This window comes from Scomber japonicus, chromosome 18 (genome assembly GCF_027409825.1).
Source record: "Scomber japonicus isolate fScoJap1 chromosome 18, fScoJap1.pri, whole genome shotgun sequence".
Classification (NCBI taxonomy): Eukaryota; Metazoa; Chordata; class Actinopteri; order Scombriformes; family Scombridae; genus Scomber; species Scomber japonicus.
In genome coordinates, this window is record NC_070595.1 from 207,401 (window position 1) to 232,245 (window position 24,845).

A 24,845-nucleotide genomic window follows, 5' to 3' on the forward strand; every position below is an offset into this window, starting at 1 on the left:
GGTGTGTAATATTATAATAAACAACAACAGAACCATGTATCTTTTGCTAATTGTTCAATATGTTTTTTATTTACAACCAAACTACCGACATGACAGTATGTGTTCTGGTCTTTACGTGAATCACCTGAACGCAGCATTAAACTGGTCACACGTTCACTATTAGTAACCACGCCCACTAGCCATGCGCACAGCGTCACTAAATCATACGTGCTGCGCAGCTCGTGCATAGTCAATCATTTCTCAGCTGTGACCAGGGGGCGGGGTTAGGAGATGACACCCAGAGCACCCTGAGCCTCCTTCTCTGACAGACTGCACTATATATAGATATATATGATATTTATATATTCTCACTAAACCTGTGCAATAACAATCTCAACTCAGGTATATTACCACTCAACATCAATGTTACTTATTTACTTTTGTACATTATGTTACTATTATTTACTTTTTATTACTATTGTTTTTTTTATTGCTTTTGTACTTTGAACTTATTATTGTTTTCTTTTTATTGAAGCTTTTTTTTTACTGTCCACTTTGCTGCTGCAATATTGTCAATTTCCCCATCGTGGAACTAATGAAGGAATATCTGATCTTAATTTTTATAAACTCACTCAGATTCAGTCAGCAGCTGAAGTCACTGTTCAGAAAGTGACTTTAACCAGACACACACACACACACACACACACACACACACACACACACACACACACACACACACAAAGGATTTGTGGCTTTTGAGAAAACATTAAAGGCTGAAGCCCCAAAAGCCCTGGTTCTACCCCTAGCTCTACCCTTACCTCACTACACTGTTCAAAAATATAAAAAACACAATGAGCCAGAAAATGACTGAGCTTTTCTTTTTTTAAACCAAACTATATATTAGTTTATTGTTTATAAAGATGTATGTCTACAGTAGGAAGCAGTGGGCTCAGAGCTGAGAGTCACAGACAGAGTAGAGAAGTCAGAAAGTACTGAGACTTATTAAAGATTGATTTTTTTTTAAAAATGGGATTTTATTTGATTTATTATTCACTGTAGGAGAAATCTAGAATAAGTAACTTCAGCCCTTAATATGAAACTAGAATGTTAAAGCAAATGAACGGCAGTATTCTCACCATTGAATGGCAAATATTAGAGCTGTGAAACAATTTAAAGTAAGAATATGATGAGTGGAATAAGATAAGTGATCAGTCAGTAATCAGGAGAGGATTTATTAAACAGCACAAAAGTCTTGATATTTCCACATGTACACAAAATCATAAATATCCCCCAAAAACCAAAGTTACAACCTCCTTCCTTTAAACGGGATCCAAGTCATTATCATTTGAACGCGATAATTAGCCAGATTATATAAGCCACATATTAATAAACCATTTACACTTGAACTGATCAATCTACAGTATTAAGACACAAAGATGTTAGACAGTCGCTCTGTAGAACCAAAAAAAACTTGTGGTTTTATTAATCCTGGTTATTGGAGATATAAAAGAAACCTTACTGATGTGTTATTTACATGTCTTCTAAAAACATTTCTTTACACTATACTGTGTGTGTGTGTGTGTGTGTGTGGGGGGGGGTTCATTTGGCAAACTGAAAATGTTTCAGTGTTGTCGGATTATTAACATGCAAACTAATTATTGATGAACTGTTGAAGTTGACCTAAAACAGTATGAGCTCTTTTTATTCCCTGCATGATACACTCTCATCCTGTGTGTGTGTGTGTGTGTGTGTGTTATTGTATGAGCTGTGTGTGCGTGTTACTGTATGAGCGGGGTATGAGCTGTGTATGTGTGTGTTACTGTATGAGCTGTGTGTGTGTGTGTGTCTGTATGAGCTGTGTATGTGTGTTACTGTATGAGTTGTGTGTGTGTGTTATTGTATGAACTGTGTGTATGTGTGTTACTGTATGAGCTGTGTGTGTGTGTGTGTTACTGTATGAGCTGTGTGTATGTGTGTGTTACTGTATGAGCGGGGGGTGTGTGTCTTACTGTATGAGCTGTGTGTGTGTGTTATTGTATGAACTGTGTGTATGTGTGTTACTGTATGAGCTGTGTGTGTGTGTTACTGTATGAGCGGGGTGTGTGTGTGTGTTACTGTATGAGCTGTGTGTATGTGTTACTGTTACTGTATGAGCGGGGGGTGTGTGTGTTACTGTGTGAGCTGTGTGTGTATGTGTGTGTTACTGTATGAGCGGGGGGGGGGGGGGAGTGTGTTACTGTATGAGCTGTGTGTGTGTGTGTTACTGTATGAGCGGGGTGTGTGTGTTACTGTATGAGCTGTGTGTATGTGTGTTACTGTATGAGTTGGGTGTGTGTGTGTGTGTTACTGTATGAGTTGGGTGTGTGTGTTACTGTATGAGCGGGGTGTGTGTGTGTGTCTGTATGAGCTGTGTGTTACTGTATGAGCTGTGTGTGTGTGTGTTACTGTATGAGCTGTATGAGCTGTGTGTTACTGTATGAGCGGGGTGTGTGTTACTGTATGAGCAGGGGGGGGTGTGTGTGTTACTGTATGAGCAGGGGGGTGTGTGTATTACTGTATGAGCAGGGGGGTGTGTGTGTTACTGTATGAGCTGTGTGTATGTGTGTTACTGTATGAGCTGTGTGTATGTGTGTTACTGTATGAGCTGTGTGTGTGTGTGTGTTACTGTATGAGTTGGGTGTGTGTGTGTGTGTGTTACTGTATGAGTTGGGTGTGTGTGTGTGTGTTACTGTATGAGTTGGGTGTGTGTGTGTGTTACTGTATGAGTTGGGTGTGTGTGTGTGTGTGTGTTACTGTATGAGTTGGGTGTGTGTGTGTGTGTGTGTGTTACTGTATGAGTTGGGGGTGTGTGTGTGTGTGTGTGTGTGTGTGTGTGTTACTGTATGAGTTGGGTGTGTGTGTGTGTGTGTTACTGTATGGTAGCAGTGGGGCTGACTCCTGTGTTCAAAAGTGATTTTTTCCCATGTTTCCTTCATTAAGGGAAAAGTAAAAGAAATCTAGATTTATTATCATAACCACATGATAACTGAACCGTTAGGGACCAATCAGAGCTCACACCTGATGTTGCAATTATAAATAGGAGGCTTTAATGTGAAATCTGAAATAGTATAAAATCTAAGTGTGTGAAATGAGACAGTCAGAAGTTATGAGTTGGCTCTGATGGTGTGTGTGTGTGTGTGTGTGTGTGTGTGTGTGTACTCAGCTGTTCCATATTACACACAGGAGATCTTCACAGCTGATCCACAACAACCCCTCAATAGAAACCCCTAACCGAAAGAGACCCCCATCCAAAAGGGTTAGAGTTAGGGTCCACTCACTGAATTTCGAGCCAAGAGGAGCTCGACTGATGGTGGATTATTGAAGATGATACCAATACTGACATCTGACATATTTTATAGTTGGACTCTAAACTTGTTCTTGCTCTCTGACCTTTAAAACAGGTCTTTGTTAATTATCAGCACATGTATAATGAGTGTGGATGACTGATGTATGGGTCTGCTTTTAGAACCCGGCCCCCCACCACCACCGTCTGCTGTCATGTGACCACCTGCTATCCCTCCCTTCATTACAGCTGAGGCCAATGTAAGAGAGAAAGCATTCATCAGGATGTGTGATAACATTTGGTTTGTTAAATATGGAAATGTAACAAAGTATTTAGCTGCATTGAGGTGTGTGTGTGTGTGTGTGTGTGTGTGTGTGTGTGTGTGTGTGTAACAGTTTGTCAGTAATGAGGATTTGTTCTACAGCCTTCAGAGTCATGAAACCATCCTAACCATAGATCCAACCATTCTGTTAGTTACTACCAGAAAAACAACAACAAGCACGACTGACTTAATGATCAACCTCACTTTAAATGAAACTCAAACATTGGGATTCATCTAGTTCCAGAATATATTAAAAAAAGAAAAGAAAAGAAAAACACAGTGGAAATGAGAACTCTTCCAAACTCAAGAATGAAGCAAAAACATGTAAAATCTCAAGGAAATCTTGATGACAAAATATTAATTACTGCATTTTAAGGCCTCAACACATCTGTTGCTCTGTCCTTAACCTGTTCAAAAGAAAAGATTCATTAACACCAACTTAAAAAGCATAAATCATCATCTTCGTCAAATACAGAAACGAGCCATGACCAAACTGCACCAAGAAGATCTAGAAAGAGAACATAAATAAATACATCTAGTACTGAGAGACTCCAGGGGTTTACAATATTAAGGCAATGCAGTGGCATGTTCTTGGTGGTTTTTCTCTCTCATGGAAATCTGGACATTTAAAAAGTAAATCAATAGATCACACTGAATTAAATAAACTCATTTGTACATGAACAAAAAAAAAAAAAAGAAAAGAATAATCTTTAGGGTTTATGCATCCACAAAACCTGACAGCATTATATGTGGCTGGAGCTGGACCCCCTGCTCTTCACAGTGGCACTGGACCCCCCCCCCCCCCCACACACACACACACACATCCCTGCATGACTTCTACTATTTGTTAAGATATCAGAAACCGGATGAGCTGCTGCCCCCCCCCCCCCCTATATATATATATATATATATATATATATATATATATATATATATATATATATATATGTGTGATGTGTATTCCCTCTGTAAAGTCAGTGCAATGCTCAAGGTTGCCTCTAACAAAAAGGAATTAGGATCCCTGTGTGGGCGGCTAACGGGGCAGAATGAAATAAAACTATTAGAATTTCAAAATAAAATAAAAACTTTAAAAAAAAAAAAAGACGTTAGATGAGGAGGGAGAAATAAGAAGGGGTTAAAGACTGTGTGGTCCAGAGGATAAGTCACACCTCGCTCTAGTGAATGTAGGCCCTGTACACTGCAGAGATATCGTTGTCTGACTGGTCCAGTGCCTTAGCCCTCTTGTAAACCTGCAAAGGGAACACACAAAGAACAAACAAGCTTTTAATAGTGTTGTCATTATCATCACTATTATAGCATTTATTCTTTTATCTGTAGATTAGACAGTGATGCTGGCTCAGCTCTGATTAAGCAAGATTAGTGCAGGAGCATGGAATAAAGTCTGAGTGGAGATGAGGTATTGTCTGCATCGTGCTCAAACAGATAGTGGCATCCAATAATCGTGCATCTTTAATTATACGGCACCGTATTATGTTTCCTATTGGCCGGGGCTTAACACAATAGCAGTGTATCTATGCCCAGTGTTTCTTTCACATTTAGAAATGAAAAAGTTTCAGTGTCCTGCTCTTGTAAATGTTGGCTTGAATAAACTGATGCTTTTCTTACTGTGACAAATTAAACTATCTGCTATTAGAAAGTTCTATTTACAGTTTCCACATCAAACTGTATGAACTGAACAAGATACAACACTGGCCTAGTGATGGCGCTAGAGCAGAGTGTTGGCAGAACATCCATACACAGACAGAATCATCACAGCAGGGTTAAATGATCTCATATGTTACATAAAGTGACTACTACACAGAAAGATCACATTCAACTGGTTGCCATGTTTAGTTCTCCTGTGATCATAGACACACATGAGCCACACTCTGTTCTCCTACTGAATGATGCACTTATACACATATGAAACAGCTGAGAGAGTACTGAGAGCAGTCAGGCAGCACAAGGGTTCAGCTCTGTTCCTGTTCACCTTTTTCAGTACTAAGTCACCAAGAAAAAGAAGAAGAGAGAAGAAGTGTTCATCACAGTGGTGTACCTCGTTGGCAGCTGCAGCCATCGGGGTTGGATGATTGGCCATGTCTCCCATGGAGATAGCTAGCCTCAGGTCCTTCTGAATGTGTTTTAAATAGTAGTCTGGCTTAAAGTTGCCCTGTAAAATATCTGCACACATAAACACATTACTGTAAGCACAACTTCACACTGGATTAATACATACTGTAAAAACCACATGTTACTCAAGTACTGCAGTATTATGAGTGATGTAGTATGCAGTATTTCAGTAAAAGTACTGCAGTATTATGAGTGATGTAGTATGCAGTATTTCAGTAAAAGTACTGCAGTATTATAGTGATGTAGTATGCAGTATTACAGTAAAAGTACTGCAGTATTATGAGTGATGTAGTATGCAGTATTACAGTAAAAGTACTGCAGTATTATGAGTGATGTAGTATGCAGTATTACAGTAAAAGTACTGCAGTATTATAGTGATGTAGTATGCAGTATTACAGTAAAAGTACTGCAGTATTATGAGTGATGTAGTATGCAGTATTACAGTAAAAGTACTGCAGTATTATGAGTGATGTAGTATGCAGTATTACAGTAAAAGTACTGCAGTATTATGAGTGATGTAGTATGCAGTATTACAGTAAAAGTACTGCAGTATTATGAGTGATGTAGTATGCAGTATTACAGTAAAAGTACTGCAGTATTATAGTGATGTAGTATGCAGTATTACAGTAAAAGTACTGCAGTATTATAGTGATGTAGTATGCAGTATTACAGTAAAAGTACTGCAGTATTATAGTGATGTAGTATGCAGTATTACAGTAAAAGTACTGCAGTATTATAGTGATGTAGTATGCAGTATTACAGTAAAAGTACTGCAGTATTATAGTGATGTAGTATGCAGTATTACAGTAAAAGTACTGCAGTATTATAGTGATGTAGTATGCAGTATTACAGTAAAAGTACTGCAGTATTATAGTGATGTAGTATGCAGTATTACAGTAAAAGTACTGCAGTATTATAGTGATGTAGTATGCAGTATTACAGTAAAAGTACTGCAGTATTATGAGTGATGTAGTATGCAGTATTATAGTGATGTAGTATGCAGTATTACAGTAAAAGTACTGCAGTATTATGAGTGATGTAGTATGCAGTATTACAGTAAAAGTACTGCAGTATTATAGTGATGTAGTATGCAGTATTACAGTAAAAGTACTGCAGTATTATAGTGATGTAGTATGCAGTATTACAGTAAAAGTACTGCAGTATTATGAGTGATGTAGTATGCAGTATTATAGTGATGTAGTATGCAGTATTACAGTAAAAGTACTGCAGTATTATAGTGATGTAGTATGCAGTATTACAGTAAAAGTACTGCAGTATTATAGTGATGTAGTATGCAGTATTACAGTAAAAGTACTGCAGTATTATGAGTGATGTAGTATGCAGTATTACAGTAAAAGTACTGCAGTATTATAGTGATGTAGTATGCAGTATTACAGTAAAAGTACTGCAGTATTATAGTGATGTAGTATACAGTATTACAGTAAAATTACTGCAGTATTATAGTGATGTAGTATACAGTATTACAGTAAAAGTACTGCAGTATTGTAGTGATGTAGTATGCAGTATTACAGTAAAAGTACTGCAGTATTATAGTGATGTAGTATGCAGTATTACAGTAAAAGTACTGCAGTATTATAGTGATGTAGTATGCAGTATTACAGTAAAAGTACTGCAGTATTGTAGTGATGTAGTATTACAGTAAAAGTACTGCAGTATTATAGTGATGCAGTATTACAGTAAAAGTACTGCAGTATTATAGTGATGTAGTATGCAGTATTACAGTAAAAGTACTGCAGTATTATAGTGATGTAGTATGCAGTATTACAGTAAAAGTACTGCAGTATTATAGTGATGTAGTATACAGTATTACAGTAAAAGTACTGCAGTATTGTAGTGATGTAGTATACAGTATTACAGTAAAAGTACTGCAGTATTATAGTGATGTAGTATACAGTATTACAGTAAAAGTACTGCAGTATTGTAGTGATGTAGTATACAGTATTACAGTAATATGTGATATACAGTCCTGAACATTTCACAGTGATGGATGGTAACCAGGTTGTAAGTAGAGCTTCAAAATGTAAAAAGAAGAAACAGGAGAAAGAGACAAAAAACATAAAGTGAAGAAATGTATTAAAAAACTGCATTTAAACTCAAACAGGCTGTTCATCAGCTGATCAAAAGTTTAAGACCATAGCCTCAAAAAGTCAAAATCCACACTAAAATCTGGCTTTCATTCCCACTGGCATGACGTCCTGATGGCAAAGGCAAAAAAGCTTTCTGTCTTTGTTTTTTTTTTGCACAGAAACCTTTATTGACAGTGGCTAGACAGGAAATCATGGGAGAGGGGGGGGGGGGGGTGTGTGACATGCAGCAAAGGACCTCCGGCCGAGATTTGAACCTGGGTCCACTGCGTATGTGGCATGCACTCTTAACCACTTGACCACCTGCGTGCCACGCTTTTTGTCTTTCAACGTGGCAGGATGGTCTTAAACTTTTGATCAGCTGATGAACAGCCTGTTTGAGTTTAAATGCAGTTTTTTAATACATTTCTTCACTTTATGTTTTTTGTCTCCTTCTCCTGTTTCTTCTTTTTACATTTTGAAGCTCTACTTACAACCTGGTTACCATCCATCACTGTGAAATGTCAATACTTATAATTTAAGATTATGTTCAGGAGTGTATTATTATATATAGTGAAGCATCAGTGTTAGAGCAGCATGTTAGTGTTTCAGGTAACTGTTAAACACATGAGTTGACTCACTTTGGCATTTCTGGTCCACAAAGGTGCTAGCCATCTGACCCTGGCACAGGATGTCCAGGAAGGTCTGCTGTGATTGGCCCGTGGCCTGGGCCAGAGTTAGCCCCTCTGCAATGGTTGCCATGAAGCTGCCCTGCACCATGTTGAGGATCAGCATCATCCTCGCTGCGTTGCCTGCTTCACCTGCACACACACACACACACACACACACACACCTTTATAAAACACAACAGTAAGATCTCTACATGCCTGAAACCTGCAGCCACAGAAAAGGAGAGGACAATTTGATGTCATCTATCAGCTCAAGCATTCAGAAATAAACTGAAATGAGGTGAGACTCAGGACTGAAATGTCAAGAGATAAAAATCACAGTCATTCAACTATTTTAGATCAGCAGCTACACATTTTAACCTCTTAATACACGCCCCTGTTTTTTATGTTGTTAGCCTAAACGACATGCTCAAGTTGTGAGCAGCACAGATCCCACATAGTTTGAGACTCAGAGATGTGTCTGACATTCAGGGACCTCTCAGCGGGATATAGACACAATGAGGCTACAGCCACAGGTCTTGGCTTCATGCAGTCCAAATTTGACCAAAAAATGCCTCCTCATCACTCCAGTTCATAAGAAACTCTGCTGCCTCTGCAGTTGTGTATTTCTTTGTCATATGTAGCTATCTATGTATTTATTTAGCTATCTATGTATCTATCTATCCATTTATTTAGCTATAAAGATGTCAAGTTGAAGAAGAACCAACCGTATAACAAAATGCTGAATGTGTAATGATATGGTTCAACTCTTTTACACACCGGGCGCACGCACAGACAGTGGGGCGCACCAGTTACACTTATGGACAGCTAAACTGATAGCTTAGTGTCATACACCGTTGGAAACCTCTGACTATTGGCTAAAAGGTTATCAACCTCATTTCACCGAATATTTCCATAGGCTGGAACAGCTGTCATTCAAAGCCATGATGTCGTCGGTCACATGTCCTCATTGGCTTTGGAGACATGTACTGCCTAAACCTAAACACCGATTGGCCTGTGTGTGGTGTCGTCAGAAGCAGGAGAGGCTCACGGTCGTAAACATCTAGTCACGTGTACTCTGAGATGGACGTCCAGGTCAGGAAATGACGTAAACGGACCGTATATGGTTTGTTATTTGTGTTATTACGTTACGTGTTGGACTAAATACATGTTGACATATTGAGGAAAGTATTTCAGTTTTATGGAAACGGATTTCATATTTCACAAGAATGGATATTTGGCGAGCTGTACAGAAAGTCCTGAGTCATAAGATGATCGTTGTGGATAAAGGGAAGACTTTGAAGGTATGTAGCATTATAGCTTTTCTTACTTAGCTGAGTGGCTAGCCGAGCTAACCGCTAATACTATTACGGCTGTGAGCAACCATATAATTGGTGAGTGGTCTTGAATGAATCAGGAGAATCTAAGCTTTCTAACAATGTACGGCATGAATATATATATTTAAGGGTTGGTGTTTAAAACATTCAGAACAACTTGTCACTACCTCCTAACATCCGTCCCGTCCCATAGACGGAACAGCGTGCGTTAAGAGGTTAAAGGTTTACAGTCTACCCATGTTGCCTTAACCCTCCTGTTGTCCTCAAGTCAAGGAAGGAAGGGAGGAAGAAGGAAGAAAGGAAGGGAGGATGGAAGGGAGGAAGAAGGAAGGAAGGACAGAGGAAAGAAGAAAGGAAGGAGGGAGGGAGAAAGGAAAAGAGGAAGGGAGGGAGGAAGGAGGGGGAGGAAAAAAGAGAGAAGGAAGGAAGGAAGGAAGGAAAGAGAGAGAAAGGAAAGAAAGGGAGAAGGGGGAGGAAGGAAGCACAGATGGAAGGATGGAAGGAAGGAAGGAAGGGATGAAGGAGGAAGGAAGGGAGGGAGGGAGGGAGGGAGGAAGGAAGGAAGGAAGGAAAAGAGGAAGGGAGGAAGGTGGGGGAGGAAGGGAGGACAGTCAAAACAGAAGGCGTCAATTTGACCCTGGAGGACGACACAAAGGTTAAAAGGAATCAGCTGGCATTTTGGGATATGTGCTTATCTGTTTTCTTTCTCTTTAGATATGAAAAAAAGAACATTTTTACAGTTTATGTTACAGTTACAGTCAAAGTCATTGTGTGTGTGTGTGTGTGTGTGTGTGTGTGTGTGTGTGTGTGTGTGTGTGTACGTACCCAGGAAGAAGGAAGTCTTGCCCATGGCCTGGAAGCAGCTGCTGCAGTCCTCGTAAACCGTTCGGTCGCCAGCTGCCAGGATGACCAACATCCCATCGTTAGAGAGCTGCTGGCTTCCTGCTACCGGAGCTTCCAGGAAACGGCCACCCCGCGACGTGATCACCTGATTATTCACACATACAATGATGATGAAATACTACTGCTACTACTACTACTGCATCCAAGAAAAGCCGGAGTGTGTGTGTGTGTGTGTGTGTCAGTATCTACCTGTGAGAGTTCTGTGATGGTCTCTGGGTCTACAGTAGACATCTCTACGTAACATTTGCCCGGCCTGATTCCCTGCAGCACTCCACTGGGTCCCATCACCAACTGGACAACAACACACACAAGCACAAGTTATTTTACCTTTGAGCTAGTGATCACCCCTCCAGTAGAAAGCCCTGTACTGTGGATGATTGTACTCACATCCCTGGCAGCCTTTGGGTCAGACACACAGGAGAAAGTGATATCACACATTGAAGCCACCTCTGCAGGAGTCCGTCCTAACCTGGCTCCTTCCTGGATGAACAGGTCACACTGGAGAACACACAGGATTCACTGTTTAATGCTACATTCTTCAGTGTGTCTTCAACTCCACACAGCTGTTCATCATGTGTTGTTCCTCCACTTTTTCTTTCATTGACAACATTTTTGTAAAGCTCAGCAGAGGATCCTGACATTTGTTTTGGTAACACACAGTGTAAGTTGTAATTAGGTTGTAAAGGAGTAGTTCAACATTTTGGCAAATGTGCTTATTGACTTTGTGTCTGACCCTAAGATGTGTAGATTGACATCAGTCTCATGTCATATGAAGACATGGTTATCCCAGCTTAGAATAAAGACTGGAAGCAGTAGGAGGTAGTGGGGGTTCTGTCCAATATTATTATTATTATTATTGTTCCCAGATCCAACTTAGGGACCAGAGGGGATCAGGCCCCCAAACTCTGGAATGCACTTCCTGTAGACATGACACTGTGTACATCAGTGTCAATATTTAAACAGTGGAAGTCTTGTAATATACTAATGTTGAGTGTGTGTGTGTGCGTTATGTTTTCTGTGTACATCTTTTCCCAGTTCTGTAAGGATTTTACAGTATTAATAGATTTGATTGGACCTATTTCTCTCCCTTATATTCTAGTCTTTTATTTGTTGAGCACTGTTCTGTTTTTAGTAGTTATTCTCAATATCTCTACTCTGTTCTGTTTTATTGCCTGTGAAGCACTTTCTAACATTTATTTTGAAAAATGCTCTATAAAGATTATCATTATAATATTCAGGAATACAGCTACTTAGTATTTCTGTGCAGCACAATTGAACTGAACTCAGTGTTTCAACCACAAACTATCATGTTTTAATAATAATAAAAACAAATACTTTGTGCAGCACACTAAAACAAATGGAGTCATTCAGGAGACAAACAGAGAATGGGACACATTAGTGAACACAGCATTTCAAAAAGAACTACAATCAAATGACAAGTGAAGAAATGAATTACGTCTATCAGTGATGCCAATTATTATATTTCAATCATTTGTATTCAAACCAGACATTAGACATTAGACACTACTTTTGACTGGACAGCACTAACCGAATTTATGCGTGAGTGCTAAAGTTACACCATTGGTCAATCCAATGCTGCCATTTCCTGTATCTGTTTCAAATTAAAAGCACTAATGTTTCATGTTAGGGGTGTAATGTACGTGTATTCATCCTGAAACATCACAGTATGGGCTGATAGTTTATGTCCTATGAGTCAAACATTACTGTAAAATAGTTTAATAATACACTTACTCTGACATGTTGAACAATCATTCTACAATGTTTTGGCAGCGCAGCACTAGCATGCTCATAGATATGCTAGTTGGCTTAGCCATAACACTATTTTTTAAATATGCAGTCGTTTGTTCATAGAAAAAGGATAAGCCCCCCCCCCCCCCCGCCTCTTCTGTGCACTCTGTCAACTGTAAACACACTTGACTTCTGACATGGTAACACAGCACGTCCTAACAACCACTATTGAGAGGAAGAAATGGAGTTAAAAATACTGAAATATTAGTAGTGCTTTGATCCCTCTGACTGAGATATTATTATAAATGACATCATTAGATTATTAATAGTGAGCATCAGTGTTAGAGCAGCATGTTACTGTTGTAGCTGCTGGAGGTGGAGCTAGTTTCGAGTTAGAGCATGAATCAGCAGAAACAGCTGTCAGCAGCTGTCCTGACTGCTACCAGGAAACAGAAAGCTTATTTCAGTAATTGTTATGGTTAATGAGACATTATTAGACATTATGTTGTGGACTTGTCTTATTATCCTATTTTCTAACACACACACACACACACACACCTGGTCAAAAGTAAAGACATTTAATTGATGGGTGTTATCTGCACTGACAGCAGCATATGTAATGGTCTCATATCAGATAAGTGACAGTGAGCATGGCCTTACCTTTTCTGCCGTGCGGTTCCACACTGTGACAACGTGACCCATTTTCAACAGGTTGGAAACTATACCGCTACCCATCAGCCCCAGCCCCAGGAAGCCTATCCTGGAAAGTCAGAGGAAGACAAACACGTCAACAAACCAACTCTGAGATTAAAAAGTTGGACTTGTACATTTGTGTGAGTTTAAGCTAAAAGGCAAGAAAGCACAGCAGAAGTTGAAAAATGACTGCTAATAATCAGACGTGTTAACCTTATGATGTGTGTTCAGGATGACTCAGTGAGACTGCAGTGAGGATGTGTTCATACCTTTTATCTGTGGGTGTGATGCTGCCATTGATGGCTGTGCTGTCTGCTGCTTGGATAGATGTCGACCCTGTGTCCTGCACAAAAAAGCAACATCACGCTCAATTCCACACTTGAGACTCAACCTAACTTATTTATCTCATTAAATGCAATCATGAGGTGATAACGCCCATCAAAATTAAACATCCAGAAATAATATCACTTCGTTGTTACTTTACCTCCTCTACGATCTTCAGCCGCTTGCTAATGGGCTCCATCGATGAGGCCGGCTGTGAGTGAAGAAAACAACAATCCATCAAGAGGTGCAATCTGGAAAAATGCAGCTTCCTATTGTTAATAAGAAAGAGACATGCTAACCCCCCCGCCCCCTCCCCTCCCCTCCCCCCTCTACTTCAGATCACACACTGTGGAGGTGTGTCAGCACAAACATGATGCTTATAATCCACTGGTGTAGGTTCAGGTGGGTTGACTTGTTATTCTGACCGCCTTACATCTTTCCTGTTCACTATTCACTGACCCCACACACACACACACACACACACACAGGTTATTGCACTGTAGACATACAGAACACACAAAGCTGCCAGTTTTAGAACATCAGTCAAGCTCTTGTGTGTTATATTGATGCTCATCACAGAAAAAGCTTCTTCACAAAGATAAGACGCACAAAATGTTTTGCGGTCATCTGTGTCAATTTGGGGGTTACCCTGGTGAGAGACACTGGTAAAATGTGTCTGAGCCCACTGAGGCAAAGTTATCCTCCAAATCTGAATCACATTAGAATAGAAAGTCTTTATTGTCATTGTACAAGTTGGACATCCATGGGAAGATCAGAAGCCTTTACTGAGCGAGAGTAGCAGTGTGTCTTGTAAAGTTATCCATCGGGCCAGATTGGATACCTTTAGTGGGTTGGTTTTGGTCCGCGGGCTGTATGTTTGACACCCCTGGCTCCTAGATTTTACGTGCATCAATCTGTGTTTAAAGGTTACATATAACCTGATGCACAACTGTGGAAACCAGCTTACACACACACACACACACACACACACACACACACACACACACACACACACACACACACACACACACACACACACACACACACACACACACACACACACACACACACACACACACACACACACACACACACACACACGTTTATGGATGAATGACGTGATGCAACCCAGTGTCAATTGGTGTAACCAGTATTTTTTCCTAGAAATCTGATTCTATACAGGAAAATATGTGAACTAGAATGTGGAATGCATTCAAATGTAAATGTAGAAACACTCAATGTTCTTTTCATTTGATGTTTTAAAATGAAGTCATTATTTGTACAAGTATACTTAAATGTACTGTAGGTGGATCTTGTCACTGAGCCATATGTTAATGGACATGTAATGTTATCTTACATACATGTTATCATTTGAGATGGATGAAATCACATTCAGATTTTATTATAACAGTTATAATTCTATAAACTATTACACACTATGTGGTCAGTCCTGTCTGTTCAGTATTAATAGGACCAGTATAAAAGAAACAATAAGAAATACATTATAAAGATGCCATGATTTAGTTCCATTTAAAAAAATGATTATAAAAACTATTGTTCAGTCATATTTAGTATGTATGAATGTAGAAACATTATATAGACTCTTCACAGGCTGACAATGACTGAGGATTTATCAGTCTGACCACATACACTTTCAGTTCAACTGTTACAGGCCCATGTGTGTGTGTGTGTGTGTGTGTGTGGTGGGGGGGGCTCTGGGACACTCAGGTTGGATGTGTCCAGATAGATGAAGATCTATATCTCTATTGATCACATGAGAGGAGAGCTGACACACTGCTGGAGTGAGACAAAAGAGTCAGAGACAGACTGTCCAATCAGATCACAACATGCAGAGAAGACTGACCATTTAAAGAGCTCGTATTACAACAGCAGGAAGAATAAATGAGGTTATAAGTTTAGAACTGAAGCACAGTGTTGAGCAGTATTTACCTTCTCAGACTGGCTGAGTAGGAAGTGATGGAAATGTGGGTCGTCCTTCACAGGCTACAACAGAACAGAACAGTTCAGTGGGAAAGAGTTGACCTAACAGAGAATCTACGTCTACACTGCAACACAGCTAACACAGCTAACACACACACACACACACACACACACGGGGGCTCCCAGCATGATGCATACACACACTAACATGACTTTGAGCAGATCCACACTTTGACTATGTTCCCTCCTTGTGTGTTATGTTCCTTCACTGTTCCAGAGAAATGTTATAATAACCTCAAACTACAGGAGCTACTTTATAACTCACAGCACAGCAGTCTAAACAAGAGATGCATTACATCACCATTCATTTCAGAACTACAGCTGAGCCAATCCCAAACTTTACAATCAACACAAATTCTGCATGCTTTATATCATATACAGGATAGGTCCATGAATTCTCTGTGGAACTCTCCTCCAGCCAATAACAGAATATTAATGAAGTATAATAACTATATAGTAACATTAGAGTTTTTGGAGAAAGCGTTCACAGCGTGTGACTCCAATGTTTCAGCTTCTGTGCAAACAAACTCCCTTCAACTCAAAAAAGTTTACCATGTTCTTCTCCCTATGTGAGTGGAAACTGCTGATGTTTGGATTTAAATGAAACAAAATCGGATCGGATTTAGATTTACAAAGCGGCAAAAAATATGTTGTGTCATTCTAATATGAGGAAATGGAAAAATGTTTTGCATGGAGTTTGAAACAACTGAAACAAAGACATGAAAGAGTGATTGTGTTTAGAAGTCAGCAGACCAGAAACAGACAGCTGGCAGTAGGAGAGAGCTCTACTGGACTGACTGTATTTGACACACAAACCATTAACAAATGAAGTAAATACACTGTTTTCATTATGAGGAATGAGTAGTTCTAAGAATGTATATCTTATGCATAATATTTGATGCAGTTTTGTCACACAAACTTGACATTTCTGAGGATTGTGAAAATGTTTCCACTCACATACAGACAAGCAGTTAATGGCTCAACCTTTATTTACACACACACACACACACACACACACACACACACACACACACACACACACACACACACACACACACACACACACACACACACACACACACACACACACACACACACACACACACACACCTCGTGGTCATTCTACTTTTTAAGGACTGGTTCACATTCTTTCAAGTGTGCCTTTAAAACAATATGTACCTGTTCATATGAACAGTGAAACACATTTAGCCTCATTACAGGAAACAAACACATCATCTCTTAAAGCTACTTCAGTGTCAAATTATTGTACATTTATTTATTTTTAATTAAATCCACAGTTCTCAACTTGTGCAAAAAAATACATTCCAAAGTGAAGCAGAAGTTAATATGAGGCTTCACAGTGTGAGTTAGACAAATTAAAGGTTACACTCTATTTTTGTGTTACTATCCTGCACTGACACTCTGCAGGGAAACACACAGACTGTTTTCTGAGTTATGTTCATATGAACATCTGATTATTGTTTTTAAGACATAGAAGAAAAAAAAGTGTGAACCTTTCCTTTAAGAGCATTTTTTATGTAGAGTGGTCATCAACCCTGGTCCTGAGCAGCAGGTTCAGCCTCACAGAAAAACCACGCAGCTGAGTTGGTGACCACCTCGACAGCACACGCAAAAAAAAACCAACAAAAAAACAAAAAACAAACAGATTGAAGAGTGAGCACCACACAGGTCAGAAAGGGAAAGGTCTGCAGTTTCTGCTTGGTTTTTTGGTGATTGAAGCCAAAAGGTTAAAAAAGGTCAGGTAGAAGGATAGAAAGGCAAAAAAAGGCAGGCTTGGTGGGAAGGTGGGGGGGGGGGGTTGGATTTCACCTACACTGCTTTCCCATTTGAATCCTGAGCCAGGTCCAGCCCCCAGCCTCTCAATAGTGGACGGCTCGGGGTCAGAGTCTGTTAAGTCCTTTAAAAGGAGGAGAGAGACAAATATATACCTTTTGAATGAAAAGGGTGAATCTGGAGAGGTCCGCTTCTGCTGTGTGGTGGTGGTGGAGGAGGGGGGGGGGGGGTTCTCATACACAGAGGACCAATTTTAATTAAATTCCAATTACCTCCACTGTACTGGGATTCAGTACAAATAAACCAAAGTGATCTGCTAAATGAGAATATACAGGTGGTTTTTTTTTGTTTTGTTTTTGTTTTTTTATTTGGGTGATCCGACACTGACTTGAGTGTGCTGTCATGGCAACGTTAGCTCCACTGCTGCAGCTGTTACACTGCAGGCATCACTCAGGTTGACAGCTGCTTCTTAAATGTGTTAAGTGGCTGTGTTATGTTAACTGAGCAATGGTATAGTTTTCATGCTCTACTGCAGAAACTGAATGAAAAATAGTTCAAATGAATTAAAAAATGGGTAGGGTTTTTTTCTCCACTGCAGAAACTTGACTAGTTCCTTTCAATATTTGAGAGTAAACCTCTCCTTCAATAATATTTGCCAACACAATGTTTTTAAGTCCTCAGCGTCCTACTGACCTTCTCAGAAGGATCCTTCAGCGCACTGAGATCCTCATCATCCTCCTCCAGTATTTTAAGTGGCTTGTTGGGTGTTTTCTTTCCTTTTGAGTCTCCTTTACCATCTGAGTTCTGTTTAAGGAAAAAGATCACAAGTATTACAAGAAAAGGTCTCAGCTGTCTCACAACTGTGTGAATGGAACATGGCTCTAATAAAAGCTGGTCTAAGCAGGAGAGGAAGAGTGATTTCCACAGTGTGTGACTGCAGATGGCCTCCACAGAGACACTGTGTCCACCTGAATAAACATTTGCTGACACTGAACATGACACCAGGGAGTGCTTCATGGTTTCAGGGAGGGGGGCTTGAGAGGGCAGGGCTAATTAAGAAAAGTCTCACTTCATTAATTGTTCATTTGATTAGATTGTTTTTTTGAGGAGGAGACACACGTCACACATTAAGGTCTGTTTTGGTTGTGTGCTGTTTGTTTTCCTGTATAGCATACTGCTAATGACAGCCTGTGTAAAGGAATGGAACACATCAATATTACTTTCATTAGATCAGTAGGATGTTCATTATGTCACATGGTACATACTTTTCTGGCACAGTTAAAGGACAGGTTCATAGTTTTTCAAGTCTGTCTTAAACCAACAGTCAGGAGTCCAAATGATGATTAAAGCTGTTTTTCTTACTGTAATGATTCCTCCTGTTCATACTGACCATTAGAAGATCTCTTCATAATACTCTTACAATGGAAGTGATGGAGGACTAAATCCACAGTCCTCCTTCTGTGTAAACATGGATTTAAAAGTAGATGTGAAGCTAATATGAAGCTTCAGAGTCCAAATGAATCAAATCTTCATCTTCTATGTTTCAACGTTACAGTGTTTTTAGTGTCAAAGTCTTTTTGTTACTATACTTCCACCACAGAGAAACAGGAAACACTAAGAGGGAATTTGATGCTAAAAAGACTTTAAATGTGTCAGATATCACTTGATATGAATAACTCACACTGATGAAGACTCATAGAAGCTGATCATCTACTTTGAAATGAGTGTGTGTGTGACACACTGTGGATTTAGTCCTCCATCACTTCCATTGAAAGCACATTTGAAGGAGATCTTTTAATATTCAGTATGAACAGGAGGAATGATTACAGAGAGGACAAACTCTTTACTGTTCATATGAACACCTGACACTGTTTAAAAATTGTGATGCTAACATTTAATCTCAGCTGTGTGTCATTTTCAGCATGTACAGTATGACGTATTAAGTAAAGTATTGTTTGTCATGACCTTTTTGTTGCTAAACCTGTCACCTTCTATTAAACATTAACCAGAAGCCTGTGAGCCTTTCCAAACTTCACATGCTTGAAATGGTTAAATCCAGTGTGTGTGCATAAAAACTAATGACCTGCACTAAGAGTAAGAGGATTTGTGGATGGGCTGTGAAAACATGCAGCAAACATGTTAAGTGTTCTAGGACCCGTCCCCCCCCCCCTCACCTGTTCTTTCCCCTTTGCTTTCTTTAGGAAGTCCTCCACTGCGTCCACCGCCTGCTGGAAGCGTTTGCCTTTATTGATCTTGATCATCTCTTCTTTGTGGGCGTGGTAGGGCTTCAGCTGTTCTACTTTGATCCAGGCACTGAACAAGCACACACAAACACACAGCTCTTACACATGTGATTGTTGGGAGGGGGGGTTGTGGGCTCACTCAGCAGAGGTACCTCACTGTCTGCTGGATACTTACTGGTCTTCAGTTCCAAAGAATTTCACAAAATGGCATTTTTTGCCCCTTGGCTTTTTCAGGTCCTTGGGAGGGCTTACTATCTGAAATGTGAATAGAGGTTTTGGGAGAGCATTAGCACAAAGTTTGTCATGCAAATGCTGGGATTTGTTTTCCTTTAAAAGCTTGACTTCTTACCTTTCCTGGCCATGGTGGGTAACGCCCAAGTTTCCCCCTGAAAGAAGAGAGATACATTTAGTCATTTCATATTTAAGTCACTTCATCAAGCAGTGCTTTCTATCAGTTCAATTCCAACTAACTAATTACCGTACATCACTTTCTCCTACAACTGAGTCTTGAACCTCAGTAAGTTTTTGGTACCAACCAAAAAGTTCCAAAGAGTATTGAAAACTGTCATGTACAGTAAGCTGGAATCAAGTGTTCAGATTCTGATAGGGATGTCCCGATCCGATATTGATATCGGAAATCAGTCCGATATCAGCCAAAAAAGTGAATATCGGATTTTATCGGACTGAATCTAAAAACTCCGATATAAACGCTCCGATATAAGCTGTCCATTTACCGCTCCAGCACTTCTATAATAATAGGTGACTCTGGTTTGATCACACTCCAACACAGTAGGTAGCGGTTATGCCCCTTAATTAACGTTGGTGCCGGCCGCGGAAGAAGAGCGTCTCTGATCCAGCATGCACAGCCCACGTGATCACAACAACGACAACGTGTGTGCCTGCAGCAAGGTGTAGTGATGTCGGCTGTGTGGAAGTATTTTACTGTAAACTCGGACAAAGATGTTGCAGCTAAATGCAACATTTGTCAGGCGCAAGTGTCCCGTGGAGGGACAGAACCGGAAAGGTTCAATACAACCAACCTCATCGCACATTTGAAAAAACACCACAAAAAAGAACATGAGGATTTTCGCGTGAAAAAAAAAATCTCCACATTATGCTCGGACTGCAGAAAGTGGAGGAGGAGGAGGAGTAGTAAGGGTAGTCAGCACTGACTGATTATTATTTGTTTTATGCTCTTGTTATTAGAGTGATATGTTTATTGTGTTTACACTCTATTCTTCAGTGAAGACTAAGAGTAATTACTACATTGTTTTGGGCACAGTCAGTCAGTGAAACTGGAGCTGTGTGAACTCTTAACTTAGAGCAGTTGGACAGTGGACAATATTGTGTTGTTGTTGTTGTTTTTGTCCCTGCCCACAGTTGTTTCCAACATATGCTGACAGTAAAAAAAATAACTGGAGTGAACTTGAATTGTTTGCACTTTAAAATTTAATTTATTCTATTCAATTGTATAATGATGTTGGTAACCAGTGGTTATTTTGCACTTTAAATATAACATTTTGTTTTTATTGGATTTGTTGAGGTAATACTCTTTTATTTATGTTGAAGGTTAAAATTTATGTAACCAATTGGTTAATAATAAATGGGTCAGTTTTTCCTATACCTACTGTTGCTGACTATTGTTTTCTGTTATATCACTACAACATCAGTAACAGTAACAGTAACATCACTTTATCAAGCCTTTTCTAACATTCCACACAACAAAATAAGGAATAAATATATGTATGATTCGTGCCTATATCGTATCGTATTGATATCGGTATCGGCCAATACTCAAGGTTACAATATCGGTATCGTATCGGAAGTGAAAAAGTCATATCGGGACATCCCTAGATTCTGATAGCACTTTTCATGAAGTTCTTACATGACAGTGTGTCCTTAGTGTTCTCACAATGTTAAACTACAACATCTGGGTGAAAAACAGCAGCATTGTAAAAACAGGTTGACTGCATTAAGCCACACATGGAGAAGAGAAACCAGCACATATCTTGCACCATATTTAAACTGAAGCAGTGTTGCCTAATCTCATGAGGCTCATGGTGTTCAATCTGTGGAGGCTGTCAGCTGTTCATAAATGATTATCCCATGCTGTTTTCAGTGGCAGTTGACAGAGATCCATGTGTTCCTGCTGTCTGTTATATTCTTTCAAGTTATAAAAAACCCCTTTCCTCTCACCACAGTACAGGACTGCAATGTTTGTGAGATGCAAACAACAGCAATTCAAACTCCGACTTCTGTTTGCCTCCCTTACAGAAGAGTTGTAACCTACTATTGAGCAACAGCCATGTGTCTGCTATCATTTATCTAATAAGTGGCACTTAAAAAAAAAAGTAATTTATCTAAAACAATGGTAGGCGCGTGTGTGTTTCATTTTGATTGCTTATTTTTACTTTTATTTTACTTCTTTTTTGATTTTCCAATTCTGCATACTGCCTGGCTTACTTTGCCAGGGGCTAAAGGGTTAATATAAGAGAAACTAGGGGTAAGGGAGGGGGACTGATTCTCCCCCATTGCTGTATGCCTATAGGCGATTATTATGAGCGGATTCCCCTCCTGTAAATGATATATAAATAATAAAAATAGATCACAATAAAAGCAAACGAACAGTCGCTGGTGTTCTGAATCGTGTGTGAAGTAACAGATGTTGAACGCGGTGTAACTCCAGGTCACTGTGCTGTGCACAACTGTCCTTCTGTAAATGTGCCGCCAGCTACCAGCTATCATAATAAATCATGAAAAACACTAAGCTCTGCTACAATAATATTAGCAAAGAGTGTGGCGCATCTCTCCGCGCCTGTTCGGGTTAAATCACACTACATTGAGACTCTTGTGAGGAATCAACACTTACATGCTAGTATGCAGAGAAAGAGCTGCTGCACTTATTACGGAGACCAAGCAGATACAAACAGTAACATTACATATCCGTTCACGGTGCTAGCGACGCTTGTCATACAGTCACAGTTCTACAACACTGGACATGTGAACAATTACAGGTAAACACGTTGGCGCGAAAATGACACCTATAAAAGCCATTGTTGTGTCCGAAAAAGCACCAAAAAATAGTTTCCGTCTGAAGCCTTTTTGGTAGCTGCTAGCTAGAAGCTAACGACGGTTGCTGGCTGAGTCAGCTCGGCTGGCAGTTTGTTTGGGTTGACCATCAACTAACCTACATCAGGTTAAAACCAACAAGAAAAATCAACCTTCAAGCTAACTGCTTCATACGACACCGCTTTGTCTAATGCGAGACAGTTGAACAGAAACAGAGGCGTTTAACTATATATAACAGTTATCTCACCACACTAGATCCCCAATCCTCAAATGCACCGTCGCCATCTTACAACTTTAATAAAACGTCGCACTGAATGAAGGAAAAGACAACACACACCCACTCATCACACTTCCTCTCTGTGCAACATCCGCTGTTACTTTCAAACATGCTCAAACTAGTTTCTAACAAGCCTACACTTACACCATATATACAGTAAATGTAGTTAATCAATACATTTAATACATAGAAAACTGAACATCTAACGTTAATAGGGTTTAAGGGAAATGACTGAACAGATGCAGTGCTGTTGGATAAACTTGGGTGCCAGATATTATATTATATTATATTATATTATATCCAATTTTATTATGATTAATATAATATTAGCACCATAAGAATAAGATAAGAAGCTTTCTTGATACCTCCATGATTTACACTAAATATTTGACGGGCTCTATAGTCCGCCCTTTTTAGGAATTACTGCCACCTACTGGTGGGAGGACGACGAGTGTCATTGTTGCAGCAGGTCTCCAACTTCTCCCTCTCTCCTTATTAGGTCTAGGCCATACTGTATCACAAATCACAGACTACCAAGTTTTTACACAAGTTGAAATGTCATTTAGATTTTAAAAAAATAAGGAAAAACCCTTTAAATGTAGGCTTATGCAAGTAGAATGGCAAGCCTTTATAATATTTCACATTATGACAGTGTAGGAAAGTAAGTTAGCATTAAGCATTATATACATTAGTTCCCCGCCACTCAAAAAAACATATTTTTCTTCTTGTTACTTAACTTTGATATTTGAGCTTATCTGTGCAGAATGATGTATGTACAAAGTTGACAGTAGAAGGATGTTTTTACATTCTTCGGCTGTAGGTGGAAAGTTTCTTTTAGCTCATTTCAAATCTGATTTAATAGTCAAGAGCTTGAGTTGTGACATCACATGTAGTTTGGGCAACTCTGGACAATCCTGGTCCAGTGTACCAAAAGTGTAACGGATGAATGTGAGAATTGACTTTTCAGTGAAACAGGAGACATCTTGTGTCCAGCAGTTCAACTTTTCAAATGAACAATATTGATTCTGGAGTTTTTAATGAGGAAGAAGGAGTAGATGCTATTTTAAGAATTCTAACAGGGAAGGGATCTTTAATTTTTTCCATATATTCTACTTTATTCTCTTGATACTCCTGATACACATTCTGGAGGGAAATACTGTACTTTTTTATTACATTCCATGTATCTGACAGAGATTGTAATTAATATGTAATGATGACATAATAATAATAATAATAATAATAATAATGACACCATTAACATTTATAGCACACATTTATTATAATATGTATTTTTAATGCAAAACCTTTACTTGTACCAGAGTATTTTTAAACTATGGTGTTGCTACTGTATACTTTATTCATTCATTTTCCATACCAATCCCAGCTAACTTTGGGTGAGAGGTGGGGTACACCCTGCACAGGTTGTCAATCCATCACAGTTCTAACATATAGTAGACAAACAAACATTCACACCTACGGGCATTTCAGAATGACCAAACCTAAACTGTGTGTTTTTGGTCTGTGGGAGGAAGCAAGAGTACCTGTGGAGAACTCGTGCAGGCACGAGGAGAACATGTAAACTCCACATAGAAGAGCCTCAGCCCCAGGTTAAAACCCAAAACCCTCTTGCTGTGAGGCGACAGTGCTAAGCACTACACCAACTGTATGAATGAAATCTAAAGATAACTTAAGTATTACTTACTTAACTACACTTTTAAATCCAGGTTAAACACATTTCTCTTCTCCTGTGCTTATGATTGAGCTCTTTTAAAGCACTTTACATTTTAATCTTTCATTTGCACTCTATGTCCTTTTAATGATTTTAAAGCTAATTTATTATTTTATGCTGCAATCATTTTTATTTATGTCTTTCTATTTTTCTGTACTTTGTTTTTATTATGGGGGGTTGGGGGGGTTAATTGTATGTTTTAAGTTTCTCAAATTACATGT

General features: G+C 39.3%; 1 protein-coding gene and 1 long non-coding RNA gene across 4 annotated transcripts; one reads left to right on the forward strand and one right to left on the reverse strand.

Annotated features, from left to right (window-relative positions):
* Nucleotides 1–1,180: 1,180 nt before the first annotated feature.
* Nucleotides 1,181–2,859, forward strand: LOC128378261 (uncharacterized). Its single transcript, XR_008323352.1, has 5 exons — nucleotides 1,181–1,723; nucleotides 1,808–1,867; nucleotides 1,912–2,050; nucleotides 2,225–2,434; nucleotides 2,545–2,859. It is a non-coding gene; the product is annotated as an uncharacterized LOC128378261 (long non-coding RNA).
* A 1,709-nt stretch (nucleotides 2,860–4,568) lies between these two features.
* glyr1 (glyoxylate reductase 1 homolog (Arabidopsis)) lies at nucleotides 4,569–22,922 on the reverse strand. Of its 3 annotated transcripts, XM_053337693.1 has the most exons (16): nucleotides 22,866–22,922; nucleotides 19,899–19,935; nucleotides 19,725–19,804; nucleotides 19,481–19,619; nucleotides 18,000–18,110; nucleotides 17,347–17,430; nucleotides 15,462–15,515; nucleotides 13,672–13,722; nucleotides 13,457–13,530; nucleotides 13,155–13,254; nucleotides 11,133–11,243; nucleotides 10,935–11,036; nucleotides 10,668–10,830; nucleotides 8,479–8,658; nucleotides 5,680–5,804; nucleotides 4,569–4,873 (listed from the first exon to the last, which is right to left on the reverse strand). In XM_053337693.1, exons 1-16 carry the CDS (start codon nucleotides 22,901–22,903, stop codon nucleotides 4,799–4,801), a joined length of 1,524 nt encoding a protein of 507 aa, XP_053193668.1. In that variant the 5' UTR covers nucleotides 22,904–22,922; the 3' UTR covers nucleotides 4,569–4,798. The 3 variants fall into 3 exon arrangements, with proteins under 3 accessions (XP_053193668.1, XP_053193669.1, XP_053193670.1); XM_053337694.1 differs by lacking the exon at nucleotides 15,462–15,515 and having other exon boundaries at nucleotides 4,570–4,873; XM_053337695.1 differs by lacking the exons at nucleotides 15,462–15,515; nucleotides 17,347–17,430 and having other exon boundaries at nucleotides 4,570–4,873.
* Nucleotides 22,923–24,845: the final 1,923 nt, after the last annotated feature.